This window comes from Symphalangus syndactylus, chromosome 6, assembly GCF_028878055.3.
Source record: "Symphalangus syndactylus isolate Jambi chromosome 6, NHGRI_mSymSyn1-v2.1_pri, whole genome shotgun sequence".
In the NCBI taxonomy this organism is placed as follows: domain Eukaryota; kingdom Metazoa; phylum Chordata; class Mammalia; order Primates; family Hylobatidae; genus Symphalangus; species Symphalangus syndactylus.
The window spans coordinates 140,430,735-140,444,776 of record NC_072428.2 but is presented as its reverse complement, the minus strand read 5'-3'; the positions used below and the strand labels follow the sequence as shown (position 1 = coordinate 140,444,776).

The 14,042-nt window shown below is 55.2% G+C and overlaps 1 protein-coding gene across 1 annotated transcript; it reads left to right on the top strand.

Annotated features, from left to right (window-relative positions):
* Nucleotides 1–131: 131 nt before the first annotated feature.
* Nucleotides 132–14,042, top strand: ATG9B (autophagy related 9B). Its single transcript, XM_063642361.1, has 17 exons — nt 132–639; nt 1,309–1,514; nt 3,322–3,425; nt 3,612–4,077; nt 4,172–4,801; nt 4,945–4,988; nt 5,166–5,230; nt 5,467–5,628; nt 7,363–7,504; nt 9,327–10,081; nt 10,254–10,407; nt 10,634–10,813; nt 11,380–11,616; nt 11,833–11,966; nt 12,115–12,211; nt 12,406–12,526; nt 12,612–14,042. The coding sequence occupies exons 5-17, from the start codon at nt 4,252–4,254 to the stop codon at nt 12,737–12,739; spliced, it is 2,769 nt and encodes a 922-aa protein (XP_063498431.1). The 5' UTR covers nt 132–639; nt 1,309–1,514; nt 3,322–3,425; nt 3,612–4,077; nt 4,172–4,251; the 3' UTR covers nt 12,740–14,042.

Below are 14,042 nucleotides of genomic sequence, written 5' to 3'. Positions count from 1 at the left end.
TGTTGTCAGCCCCCTCCTTTTGGAACTGTGATTGGAGAGAATCGCCTATCCGCCCGCCCCCTGCTCTGGGCGGAGCCGAGCAGGAAGTGGGCCTGCCTTTTGCCAGGTGCTCCAGTCGGCTCCGGGTGACGTCCAAAGGGTGTGCCCTGACCGGCACTCCAAGCTATGGAGTATCCACAGTAACGTGTCAACCGCCGACCTCGGGCCATTTTCCCGATGTCCCGTCGTCTCAAGGGCGTGTAGAACCCGCTTTTTGGGGGAGGAATGAACAAAAATCGACTGGGAGTTTTTTCAAAACACGTACATATGCCCTGCCACCCACCCCGCTCACCTAGGTGCGTCAGAACTGCTGGGACATCTGTCACGTGAAGGGGTGGGTTGCCCCTCCACACCTGTGGGCGTTTCTCGTTAGGTGGAAAGAGAGACTTGGAAAAGAAAGAGACACAGAAACAAAGTATAGAGAAAGAAAAATGGGCCCAGGGGACCGGCGTTCAGCATACAGAGGATCCACGTCGGCACTGGCCTCTGAGTTCCTTAGTATTTATTGATCATTATCCGGTGTGGCAGGATAATAGGATAATAGTGGAGAGAAGGTCAGAAGGTAAACACGTGAACAAATGTCTCTGCATCGTAAACAAGGTAAAAAAATGCTGTGCTTTTAATGTGCATATACATAAACATCTCAATGCTTTAAGGAGCAGTACTGCTGCCAGCATGTCCCACCTCCAGGCCTAAGGTGGTTTTCCCTATCTCAGTAGATGGAATACACAATCGGCTTTACTCCGGGACATTCCATTGCCCAGGGACGAGCAGGAGACAGAAGCTTTCCTCTTATCTCAACTGCAAAGAGGCGTTCCTTCCTCTTTTACTAATCCTCCTCAGTACAGACCCTTTACGGGTGTCGGGCTGGGGGATGGTCAGGTCTTTCCCTTCCCACAAGGCCATATTTCAGACTATCCTATGGGGAGAAACCTTGGACAATACCTGGCTTTCCTAGGCAGAGGTCCCTGCGGCCTTGCGCTGTGTTTTGTGTCTCTGGGTACTTGAGATTAGGGAGTGGTGATGACTCTTAACAAGCATGCTGCCTTCAAGCATTTGTTTAATAAAGCACACCCTGCACAGCTCTTAATCCATTTAACCCTGAGTTGACACAGCACATGTTTCAGGGAGCACAGGGTTGGGGGTAGGGTTACAGATTAACGGCATCTCAAGACAGAAGAATTTTTCTTAGTACAGAATAAAATGGAGTCTCCTATGTCTACTTTCTACACAGACACAGTAACAATCTGATCTTTCTTTTCCCCACAGTCACGTGTACTTGGGGAAGAACTCCCCTGGTGATTCTGACACTCTTGCCCTACGCCTCAGCCACTGAGAACTATTGGTATGGAGGGCCTGTAATTTATCAAGGCGCAGCCTCAGATCTCTCTGCCTCGCAGATACCTTCCTCACCCGGGTCAGAATGACTTGCCTCAGGCTCCTGCCAAAGAGTTTGCACCACTCATTTCTTCCCTGTAATTACTTGTTTGCGTATTTGTCTCCCCACTGGGCTGCAGCTTCTTGTTGGGTAGTGGCTCTGTTTTATTCATCTGTCTTCGTCCCTTCCAAATGCTTGGCAAGGAAAAGTGCCCTTTATAATAAATCGACTTGAATTGGGAGTGGTGGTAGGGAGGCTGTCAATGAGAATGAATTCAGGGTGAAACTAGGTAGGACAATGTCCCAGGATTAGTTTGGGATTGAGCTGGGGAGCTCTTGGTGTATGGGGGGGGGGGGTCCTATTGTGACTATGGTGGAATAGCCATGATACTGAGTGACGCTGGGCGAGTGAGGTGGGGGACAGACTAGACAACACCCCACATAACCCATCTTGACAGATGTCTCAGAAAGATTATGGGAATTTCCTGGCCCCCTCTGCAATGTGGGATTCCATTTTGCTACCTCTAGAAGGACAGGGTCTTGTTTTCTTTTTCTTTTTTTTTTTTGAGACAGAGTCTTGCTCTGTCACCCAGGCTGGAGTGCAGTGGCGCGATCCCGGCTCACTGCAAGCTCTGCCTCCCGGGTTCACGCCATTCTCCTGCCTCAGCCTCCCGAGTAGCTGGGACTACAGGCGCCCGCCAACACACCTGGCTAATTTTTTGTATTTTTAGTAGAGATGGGGTTTCACCGTGTTAGCCAGGATGGTCTCGATCTCCTGACCTTGTGATCCGCTCACCTCGGCCTCCCAAAGTGCTGGGATTACAGGCTTGAGCCACCGCGCCTGGTAGCAGGGTCTTGTTTTCATAGCTCTGCCTCCTGCTCAGAGATAAAGGCATGCAAGACCTGAGCTACTACTACAATATCCCACACAGAAGGAGAAAAGCAGGCACATCTGGACTCAAGTTTTGTGGCTGATTCCATGATTGCCTCCAGTGAACAATCTGGGAAGCACAGTGTCCATCTCTCCATTTCAGGGGTACTGGCCCCAACATCAGCCCATAGGCCTAAGCCCTAGAGATCTTGACACCTGGTGGCTGAGTCAGCATCTCAGTAATGGGCTTTAGAAGGAAACCTGGTGATTCAGGGCCTCAAGAATGGTGTTGGGCAAGCCACCAGACCAGCTGCCTGGGTCTCCTCCTCCTTGTTGAGGTGACAACAAGGAACTCAGTTCAGCTCCTCCCTGGGTACCCAAATTATCCTTCCCAGTCCCAGACTCACAGCTGTCCTCCCTTCTGATTCAGCCCTGATGCTTTTCAGGGGGGTCCCAGAAGTGGGATCCGGACTTGAGAGAATGTCACAGTTCAAAATGATAAGGATGGAAACGGAATGGAACTTTCAGAGAACCCCAATTTTCTACGCTAAGCTCTCCAAACCAACTCTCAAATCCAAGATAGCTGCCTTTCCTTTCTTCACCTCCTCTTCTTAGTTTTCCCCAACTTGGCTGCAAAGTCAGGCTCCCCTCTTCTCTTCCTTAGCCCCTCAGACCAATAAAACATGCAGCCTTTTCTTATTCTTTTAAAAAAATTTATTTTTGACCGGACGCGGTGGCTCACGCCTGTAATGCCAGCACTTTGGGAGGCCAAGGCGGGTGGATCACGAGGTCAGGAGTGCAAGACCAGCGTGGCCAACATGGTGAAACCCCATCTCTACTAAAAATACAAAAAATTAGCTGGGTGTGGTGGCACGCACCTCTGGTCTCAGCTACTCAGGAGGCTGAAGCAGAAGAATCACTTGAACCTGGGAGGCGGAGGTTGCAGTGAGCCAAGATTGGGCCACTGTACTCCAGTCTGGGTGACAGAGTGAGACTGTCTCAAAAAGAAAAAAATTATGTTGTTTGTTTTTTAGATTTTGTAGAGATGGTGTTTCCCTAAGTTGCTCAGGCTGGTCTCGAACTCCTGGCCTCAAGTGATCCTCTCGCCTGGGCCTCCCGAAGTGCTGGGATTACAGGCGTAAGCCAACATGCCTAGCCCCTTTACTACTTCTTTTCTATTTTGGTCACAAAACATTTCCCTGTTGATCACTGTAGTGTGTGTGTGGAGGGAAGTGGGGGAGGTACACTCTTAAGAAATGAAATAGTTAACATCTTGGCCCTAAGATTTGTTGTAGAGATGGAGTCTTCTCATTCTGTTCCCCAGGCTGGTCTTGAACTCCTGGCTTCAAGCAATCCTCTTTCCTCGGCTTCCCAAAGTGCTGAGATTGATTACAAGTGTGAGGTACCGCACCCAGCTACAATCCTTTAATGGGATGTTTTTTGGGGGGGTGGCAGGGGGCAGGATCTTTCCCAGGCAGGAGTGCAGTGGCTAGATCTAGCTCACTGTAACCTATACTGTTCCAGTGTAACCTGCACCAAGCCATCCTCCCACCTCAGTCTCTTGAGTAGCCAGGAACACAAGCACACATCACCACACCTGGCTCTAACATGATTTTGCTTTTTGCTTTTGTCATTTTGGCTGCTGTTCTTTTTATCTTTCATTCATTCAAGGTCTGAAGATGGAGATAATAGGAATCTTCTCATCTCAGTGTGCTCTTTAGCCCTTCCTCTTAAACTGATGCCCCTCTCACGCCCTGAGGGATTTGGCCTTGCGTTGCCCTGGAAGGGGTGTGAGTGATCAGACAGGTGACTGAGAGCTGGGACGCCTGAGGCCTGCCTAGGCTGAGTCACCTAGTAATGTTGTTGTCATTGTTCCTGTTGAAGTCCCAGCTCAGTTTCACAGACCTTTGTGGAAGCAGCAACAGCTCCCATCCTTCCAACCTTTCTGAAGAAGCCGTGGCCTGATGGTGAGCCGAACGGGCTGGGGGGGGAGAAGAAGGTGGCTGGGGCGGTGGGGAGACCTGGGGCCCGGATCGGTGCCCCTCCTCCCCATGCCGCTGCCACCTCCTCCTCCTCCTTCATGCCGGGGACCTGGGGGAGGGAGGATCTCCATCTTCTCTCTGTCCCCTGCCCCTCATACAAGAAGCTCCCCCTCCTCATTTTCCCCTCCCACTGCAGGGCCCCCTTGCTCAGTGCTACAGGGGACAGGGGCTTCTCAGCCTTGCCACAGTGCTCTCCCTACCCCAGCCACCCCCCCAACACAGGATCAACCTGCAATGACACCTGCCTCTGCATCTCCCTCCTGGGGATCCCACTCCACCCCATCCCTAGTCTCGGCAACTCCCCCTCCCTCACACCAGTGCCCCCAGGACTCTCCTGGGCTGCGGGTAGGCCCTTTGATCCCTGAACAGGATTATGAGCGGCTGGAGGACTGTGACCCTGAGGGATCCCAAGACTCACCCATCCACGGGGAGGAGCAGCAACCCCTGCTTCACGTCCCTGAAGGGCTCCGAGGTATGTGTGTGGGTGTGGGTGGGAGCGGGTTAGTGGTGCCTGGGAGCTCCGGTACTTACCCCAGGCTGCGTCTCTGGCAGCGGGTTGAGAACGTGGAGAATTGATCACATGCCAGGGGCCAACACTCTCCCCTCTGTGCCCAGGCTCCTGGCATCACATCCAGAACCTGGACAGCTTCTTCACCAAGATATCCTTTGCGCTAGGCCTGCAGAGGTGGCATGGGAAGGTCCTCTTGGAGCTGGCCCTGTTCTTGGCAGGGAGACTCCGTGAGGGCGTCATGGGTGGGAGACTTGTTGGGGCTAAGGGGAGGCGTCCTCAGGAGAGGCGCCCCGTGCCTCAGGCTTGTTCCTTGACATGCAGTCACATCTACAGCTACCACCAGCGGAATGGCTTTGCCTGCATCTTGCTGGAGGATGTCTTCCAGCTGGGGTGAGATGCTTAGCCCAGGCCCGGAACTCGGTCCCCTGGGCCCATGGGTTCCTTCTGTCATTTTGCTTCCTTAATTGTGCCAGCTGCTTCCATCCCATGCTTTCCCAAGCAGCCCAGGGCCTCAGCAGGGGCAGGTTCGGGGAGGATAACCATGGGCTACTCTGGGGGCCGGCGCAGGAGCCCACCTGGCTGTCCCTGATCACTGCAGCATCCCGGCACCCCCTTCCTCCCGGCAGACAATTTATTTTCATTGTCACCTTCACAACCTTCCTCCTTCGATGCGTGGATTACAATGTTCTCTTTGCCAACCATCCAAGTAACCGTACCAGACCTGGGCCGTTCCACAGCAAAGTGACCTTGTCAGATGCCATCCTACCCTCAGCCCAGTGTGCTGAGAGGTGAGTGACAACCTGGTGGGGCCCTGGGGGTGAAGCATGAGCAGCGGGTAGAGGAGTAGACAGGAGCCCCACTTTGTCCCATGATCTAGATAGCAGTTCTCAAAGCTTTTGGTCTTAGGACCAAAAATACACTTAATATACTTTAAGTTGTACTTAAGTGTATTAAGTTGTACTTAAGTTGTATTAAGTTGCACTTAAAGTGTATTAAGTGTATCTTTTTTTTTTTTTTAAGACAGAGTTTCACTCTTGTTGCTCAGGCTGGAGTGCAATGGTGAGGTCTTGGCTCACTGCAACCTCTACCTCCCGGGTTCAAGCGATTCTCCTGCCTCAGCCTCCTCAGTAGCTGGGGTAACAGGTGTGCACCACCACATGTATTTTTAGTAGAGACAGGGTTTCACCATGTTGGCCAGGCTGGTCTGGAACTCCTGGCCTCAGGTGATCCACCCTCTTTGGCCTCCCAAAGTGCTGGGATTACAGGTGTGAGTCACTGTGCCCGGCCTATTAAGTGTATCTTAATTAAAGTGCATTAAGTGTATCTTAATACACTTTAAATTGGTTGAGAATCCTAAAAAGCTTTTGTTTATGGGAGTCGTATCTATCTACATTTTACCTTATCAAAAATTAAAATTAGGCCGGGCATAGTGGTTCACACCTGTAATCCCAGCACTTCGGGAGGCTATGGCAGGAGGATTGCTTGAAGCCAGAAGTTTGAGACCAGCCTGAGAAAAAAGTGAGACCACATCTCTATAAAAAATAAAAATTAGCTGGGCTTGGTGGCGCGTCCCTGCAGTCCTAGCTAAGCCTAGTCAGGAGGCTAAGACAGTGACTGTCTCTGATCACTGCAGCATCCCTACACCCTCCTCCCTCCCAGCAGACGATTCATTTTCATTGTTGCCTTCACAACCTTCCTCCCTGAATGTGTGGATTGTAATGTTCTCTTTGCCAAGCAACCAAATAACTGTACCAGAACTGTACCAGGGCTGTTATTTGGCAGGGAGATAGGAGCTATGATTCTACTGCTGCACTACAGCCTGGGTAACAGAGAGAGACCTTGTTTCAATTAAAAGGAAAAAAAAGAAGGAAATCGTAGCTGAGAACAAATTTAAAATGTAAGAGTGCAGCCAGGCGTGGTGGCTTACACCTGTAATCCCAGCACTTTGGGAGGCTGAGGCGGGCGGATCAGAAGGTCAGGAGATCAAGACCATTCTGGCCAACATGGTGAAACCCTGTCTCTACTAAAATATACAAAAATTAGCCAGGTGTGGTGGTGGGCACCTGTAGTCCCAGCTACCCTGGAGGCTGAGACAGGAGAATCATTTGAACCCGGGATGTGGAGGTTGCAGTGAGCTGAGATTGCGCCACTGCACTCCAGCCTGGGCGACACAGCCAGACTCCATCTCAAAAAAAGAAAGAGTGTACAAGCACACATTTCATCAGCTGTCAGTGTAATGTGACATGTTCATGTGTCTTGTAGCCTCTGGAAAACTCCACTGCACACTCAGAGAACAAGAATGAAAACATCAGAAAGCATTAGGATTATTTGGAAAAAGTTTGATTTTGCACACCTGTGAAGGCCACTTCAGCACCCACCCCCTGCCCCGGGCCCTACTTTGAGAGCTGCTGGTCTAGCTAGATCCCCCTCCTCATGACGGTTTTTCCTCACTCCCGAAGTCTGGTCTGCCTCTTTCTCAGGTGCCCACCTTTCTCCCCCACTGCCCGCCCAACCCCATACAGGATCCGCTCCAGCCCGCTGCTGGTCCTCCTCCTGGTCCTGGCTGTGGGGTTCTGGCTGGTCCAGCTGCTTCGCTCAGTCTGCAACCTCTTCAGCTACTGGGACATCCAGGTGTTTTACAGGGAGGCCCTGCACATCCCCCCGGTGAGCTGGGTGGCTGTGTCTGTGTGGAGGGTGCCATGAGAGGGTGGGCAGAGAAGAGGGGAAGAAGTGGGACTGTACAGGTGGAAGGGCCAACTGGAAAGAGGGCAGAAAGAGCGAGGTCTTATTGACACCTGCCCTAGGCCCAGAATAATGTCAGGAGGGGGCTACCACCACTTAGAGAGCATGGCCCTCACCCTAAGGGAGTTTAGTTTATTTAGATGGCTCATATAAGATGATATATAGTTACATGTTTGTGCTAAAAACATTGATTAGAGAAAAGAGAAAGGGCAGTCATCTGGCTTTTCAGAGCTGGAGGAATTTGGGTTTGGCTTCAAAGGGCAGGACAGGAGGGGAGGGGAGCACATTCCAAGCCCTAGTGCAGGAAGGTGGGGAAAAGCCATGAGCTTTTGGAAGCTGCAGTGAGGAGATGGACCCACCAGCCTAAAACAGAGCCTTCAAAGCCATCCCCCGCATTGCAGGAAGCCACTGCATTGGCCTGTCACTGTCCACTGCTTATGCTCTGCCCTTTGTTTCCTCACCATCTTGAGTTTGCTCCTCCCTCCTCTGTATCTAAGTTCTTTCTTTGAGGCATAGCTTGAAGGTAGCCTTCTGCAGCTTGCTTCCCTTGCTCCCCTGGGAGGTCCGGAGCCCTCTGCACAGCCTTTATGTGCAGCAAGGGGAGAGGTCTTAGAAGGCCCCTGAGCAGAGGAGAGGGAGGAGGCCAGGGAAGCAGAGGTGGTGAGAGTGGAAGCTGGACCTCGGATTGGCTCTGGCGGGAGACTGCTCACCCGTCTCGTTCTCCTCCTCCCTTCTTTCCCCTCCTCCCCTATTCCTTCCAGGGGAAGGGAAGGGAAGACACTGGGATGGACTGGAGAGGCCAGCCTGGGGGACTTGACTAACCTGGACTGGGAAAGCTGAGTGAAACTGGGCTGAAGTGAGGTTTGCAGCCTCCAAATGAGATCTGACAGTGCCCCACTGCCAGATGTGGACATAGCCCAGGTCCTGGGAAGGCTTCAGGTGACAGAGCTGAAGATGGCCTGGAGTTGGGTGGGGCTGGGAGTGTAAAGCGTGCCCAGGCAGAAGGTGGGGAGGATTCTGTTCCAGAGTTGGTGGGTGCACTGGAAATGGGAAGGAGAGATTCTCCCACGAACTGCCAGACATTCTGGTTTTTGTTTTTTTGTTTGTTTTGTTTCTTTTGAGACAGGGTCTGGGTCCTTCACCCAGGCTGGAGTGCAGTGCTGCGATATTGGCTCACTGCAGCCTCTGCTCCCCAGTAGCTGGAACCACAGGTGCAAACCACCACGCCCTGCTATTTTTTGTATTTTTAGTAGAGACAGTGTCTCACCATGTTGCCCACGCTGGTCTCGAGCTCCTAAGCTCAGGCGATCTGCCTGCCTCAGCCTCCCAAAGTGCTGGGATTACAGGTGTGAGCCACCGCCCCCGGCCAGCCATTCTGTTTTGTGTGTACAACTGAGGGGGCCTCAGGCCCTTAAGGAGCTGAGAAGCCAGGTCCAGCACCTGGAGGCGTCACCAGGAAGTACATGACTACTGGCCACATGAATGGCAGGGATGATGAGGAACAGGGCAGTTTAGAAGAGGATGAAGGAAGTAGGGCATGCCCTTGTTAGTGACAGGGTTAAGGGAGGGCAGAAAGAGAAAGGTGGGAGAGGGGGACGATGAGGGATGTAGCTTGGCCATGGCGAGTTTGTGATCGCAAACTCAGTTTACGGGTTTTCAGGCCGCACACTTAGGGGTGTGGAGCTTGAGCATCACTGTGGAGAGGAATGGGGGGGTCGCTGGCTCTCATCAGTGCCCCTTTCAGGAGGAGCTGAGCTCGGTTCCCTGGGCAGAGGTGCAGTCCCGCCTCCTGGCGCTGCAGCGGAGCGGGGGCCTGTGCGTGCAGCCGCGGCCCCTGACGGAGCTGGACATACACCACCGCATCCTGCGCTACACCAACTACCAGGTGGCGCTGGCCAACAAAGGCCTGCTGCCGGCCCGCTGCCCGCTGCCCTGGGGAGGCAGTGCCGCTTTCCTCAGCCGCGGCCTGGCGCTCAATGTCGACCTACTGCTCTTCCGCGGTCCCTTCTCGCTCTTCCGCGGGGGCTGGGAGCTGCCGCACGCCTACAAGCGCAGCGACCAGCGGGGCGCCCTAGCAGCGCGCTGGGGGCGCACAGTGCTGCTGCTGGCCGCCCTGAACCTGGCGCTGAGCCCGCTGGTGCTGGCCTGGCAGGTTCTGCACGTCTTCTATAGCCACGTGGAGCTGCTGCGGCGCGAGCCTGGCGCGCTGGGGGCGCGCGGCTGGTCCCGCCTGGCGCGCTTGCAGCTGCGCCACTTCAACGAGCTGCCGCACGAGCTGCGCGCGCGCCTGGCCCGCGCCTACCGCCCCGCCACCGCCTTCCTGCGCGCCGCTGCGCCCCCCGCGCCCCTGCGCGCGCTGCTGGCCCGCCAGCTCGTTTTCTTCGCGGGCGCACTCTTCGCCGCGCTGCTTGTGCTCACCGTCTACGACGAGGACGTGCTAGCTGTGGAGCACGTGCTCACCGCCATGACCGCGCTCGGGGTCACCGCCACCGTGGCCAGGTGCGACGGCAGATGCCCGGGGTGGTGGTGTGTGTTGGTTTCTCTGATCTGGGGCCATGAGAGGCTCCCCCCGAATCCTTACCACTCCCACCACTGGGGCCCTCTAGCCCTGCATCCGACCGCGCGTCCTCCTAACCGCAGGCCCCTTCCCCCCACGGATCCCGCCTTTCAGGTCTTTCATTCCGGAAGAGCAGTGCCAGGGTCGTGGGCCGCAGCTCCTGCTGCAGACAGCCCTGGCCCACATGCACTACCTCCCGGAGGAGCCCGGCCCCGGCGGCAGGGACCGCGCCTACCGGCAGATGGCGCAGCTGCTACAGTACCGAGCGGTGAGGGTGGGCGCGACGGCGGGCTGAGGAGGAAGTTGTGGGTTCTGTCTGCGCGGAGGGTCTGTCTGGGAGAGGGCATGGGACAAACGGACTACACGAGGAGTCTAGGGAGTGACTGGGTGGGGAGGCTTCTTGCCCTGGCGAGGGTCGCTGGGGACTGCTTGGTCCTGATAACGCGCGTGGGCCCCTCAGCCACCCCTGCTCAGCCTCACCGCTGCTTCCCCAGGTCTCCCTCCTGGAGGAGCTCCTGTCCCCGCTCCTCACCCCGCTGTTTCTGCTTTTCTGGTTCCGCCCTCGTGCCCTGGAGATTATCGACTTTTTTCATCACTTCACTGTGGATGTGGCTGGGGTTGGGGACATCTGTTCCTTTGCCCTTATGGATGTGAAGCGCCACGGCCACCCTCAGGTCAGAGCTGTTCCCTGGCCCTGGGGGGTTGGGTTGGGTAGGAGTTTGCTTGCCTCTCGGGAGCAGACCTGGGTTCCAGCCCTGGCTCCATTGCTTGCTACCTGTGCTCTCGTGCCCTCATCTGTCAGATGGCAACAATGGCAATGTGCTCTCCAGAGCACAGCCAAGGCCAGGCTTGTGAAGACAGAGAATGTCTGTATAGCCCATAATGGAGTTGCTGGCACATAGTAATGTCAGTAAATGGGAACAAAGACCACCTGGGGTGAGGAATGGGCTTGGCCCGTGGGTGGGGCTGAGTAAGGACTGGTGCCTGGACCAAGGCTGTCAGGATCACCCTGGGCAAAGCACTGAGGCTCAGCCCTATCCCCGAGCTGGCAAGCAGTCCAGGGGTGACAAATAGATGACAGGCCCAGGTTCTGCACTGCTGCTGTATTTTTGGGTGATGGTGAACAAGTCCCCGTTGTGGTCTGTTTCCTTTACGTGGAAGATGGGGCAGTATTTCCTGTCCCACCTGTTCCAATAAGGCTCAGTGTTCTTAGCACCTGAAAGACTGTCCTTGCTCATAGTGGCTCTCGGCGGGACAGACTGAGGCCTCACTGTCTCAGCGTGCGGAGGACGGCAAGACTGAGCTTTCTTTGATGCGGTTCTCCCTGGCGCATCCGCTCTGGCGCCCCCCAGGGCACAGCTCTAAGTTTCTTGGGCACCTCTGGGGCCGAGTGCAACAAGATGCAGCTGCCTGGGGCGCCACCTCGGCTCGCGGCCCCTCCACTCCGGGGGTGCTCAGCAACTGCACCTCGCCCCTGGTGAGTCCCAAGCCTGGCCTCCCCTTCTGCTCTCACCCCCACAACTCCTCTCCAAACTCTTCCCCTCTAGCCTCACCTTAGGTAGTAACCTGCCTCACCAGCCCCCGCCCCAAGCCTGCTCTCCTGCCTTCTTTAGGCCTCTGCGCTTCCTCCCTACTCCCTTTCTGTCCTCTCTTCTGACTTCCTCTTTGGCTTTCCCTCTCCACTTGCACCCAGCCTGAGGCCTTCCTGGCCAACCTCTTCGTGCACCCTCTCCTGCCCCCGAGAGATCTGAGCCCGACAGCCCCCTGTCCAGCTGCGGCCACAGCCAGCCTCCTTGCCTCCATTTCCCGAATTGCCCAGGACCCCAGGTGAGGAGTGGAGGCTGAGATGCAGGGGTGTGGGCTGATCCTCTAGGAGTGGGGAGCTGGGGCGCTGTGGGGGGATTCAGAAGGGGAGCCCTCTGGGGTGTGGTGGGAGGAGGGCATGTCTTTTGACCTGCTTCATGTTGTGTTCCAGCTCTGTGTCCCCAGGAGGCACTGGGGGCCAGAAGCTGGCCCAGCTCCCAGAACTTGCTTCTGCTGAGATAAGTCTCCATGTCATCTACCTGCACCAGGTGAGTAGAGGGGTGCCCAAAGGAGAAATGTGGGAGAAGGCAGGTGAACAACATGGAGACTGAGGCGGGGCGGAGTCTACAGAAGGGTCTAGCAGAGTCGCAGGAGGAGGCTGAAAAACCCTCTGCCTCTAGCCCAGGTACTTGGCCCTGCCCTCCTTGGGGGGCGGCCCTCATTCCTCCTCCTTTCCATGCAGCTTCACCAGCAGCAGCAGCAGGAGCCATGGGGCGAGGCTGCAGCCTCCATCCTGTCCAGGCCCTGCTCCAGCCCCTCACAGCCACCCTCGCCTGATGAGAAGCCATCCTGGTCAAGTGACGGTGAGGAGGGTGGGGCCTGCAGGGGACAGAGCCTGGTGGACACTGGGCATCATGGAACTGCCCAGCTGATGGCCTTTGTCACCAGGCTCCAGTCCTGCCTCTAGCCCCAGACAACAGTGGGGAACCCAGAGGGCCCGGAATCTGTTCCCTGGAGGGTTTCAGGTGACCACAGACACCCAGAAGGAGCCTGGCCGGGCCTCTTGCGCTGACTGAGACGACTCCTCAGGGTCAGTAGTGCCTCCTGTGAGGGGAGGGAGAAAGGACTGCATAGGTAGTTGGTTCGGAGTCAGACTTGAAGCGATGGGAGCAGTGGTGGGAATTTGGGGTGATGGGAGGTGGTCATCTCTGGAATCGACCCCTGGACTGCTTGCTAAGAGCCATCTCCTCCCACAGGTGCCCTGGCTTCCGCAGCCACAGGAGATTGGAGGGTGGAGTGGAAAAACACAAGGAGTCATTGTTAGAGGCCCCATAGATGACAGGCCCAGGTGCTTTAGTTGGGCAGGACCTGGGAGTCAGTGAGGAACTTGCCCCGAGAACAGAGAAAAGGTAGGAAAGGAGAGGAGATGCTGATGGCATCTGGAAACAAGTCTTAGGGATGGTCTCCACCCGGAGGGGATAAGGGGAGACACCCACAACTGGAATGTGTCCTGGAGCAGTTGCCTGGGAAGAAGTCCTCAAGTTTCCTCAAGGTGGGGGACAGAGGTCAAGAATGAGGCCGAGCTAAATGGAAGGGCGACAGTGAGGCAGGTGGGCTTTAAGGCTGTGGATTCGTCATGCTGGCGGCTGCCAGCAGCACTTTCAGGTTCCTTGGGGCTTGCAGGGGATGGGGACTTGTGAGTGGAAAGACGGGAGGGCTGATGTTTTTGGACTTCAGCACGGGTGTGATGTCTCAGGAAGTGGGCGTGGCTCCCCATCCTGTATGAAATAAGCAGTAAAGCTTGCTCATGGCTGTTGCACATCTCTGTGACTCTTCTTTCTGGCAGGCCCCACTCCTGGCAGCTGAGTGCTGCACCTGCCTTCTCGATCACGAGCCTGAGAACTGCACGGGGGAGCAGCCCAGACTGGCTGGAAACCATGTTTTCAGAGTACAGGGTCAAGTGGCCTGTAGGACTCTCTGTCAAAAGAATGACCCCTTTCCCCGCCACATACCCACAACTGCACAGGTTAAAACAGAAATCTGGTCATTTTATAATTGTAATCCACGCTGGGCGAAGTGGCTCACACCTGTAATCCCAGCACTTTGGGAGGCTGAGGCGGGTGGATCACGAGGTCAGGAGTTCAAGACCAGCCTGGCCAACATGGTGAAACCCCATCCTTACTAAAAATACAAAAACTAGCTGGGCGCGGTGGCAGGCACCTGTAATCCCAACTACTCGGGAGGCTGAGGCAGGAGAATCACTTGAACTTGGGGGGCAGAGGTTGCAGTGAGCTGAGATCACACCACTGCACTCCAGCCTGGGTGGCAGAGGGAGACTCCATTTCAAAACAAACAAACAAACGAAAAAAAAAACAAAAC

What these genes read in the sequence shown, in the direction of transcription:
- ATG9B (XM_063642361.1), top strand. Translation starts at nt 4,252, where the DNA reads ATGGTGAGCCGAACGGGCTGGGGGGGGAGAAGAAGGTGGCTGGGGCGG. An exon ending in CGTCCCTGAAGGGCTCCGAG is followed by an intron (nt 4,802 to 4,944) that starts GTATGTGTGTGG and finishes CTCTGTGCCCAG; the next exon opens with GCTCCTGGCATCACATCCAG. An exon ending in AGCGCCACGGCCACCCTCAG is followed by an intron (nt 10,814 to 11,379) that starts GTCAGAGCTGTT and finishes CCTTGCTCATAG; the next exon opens with TGGCTCTCGGCGGGACAGAC.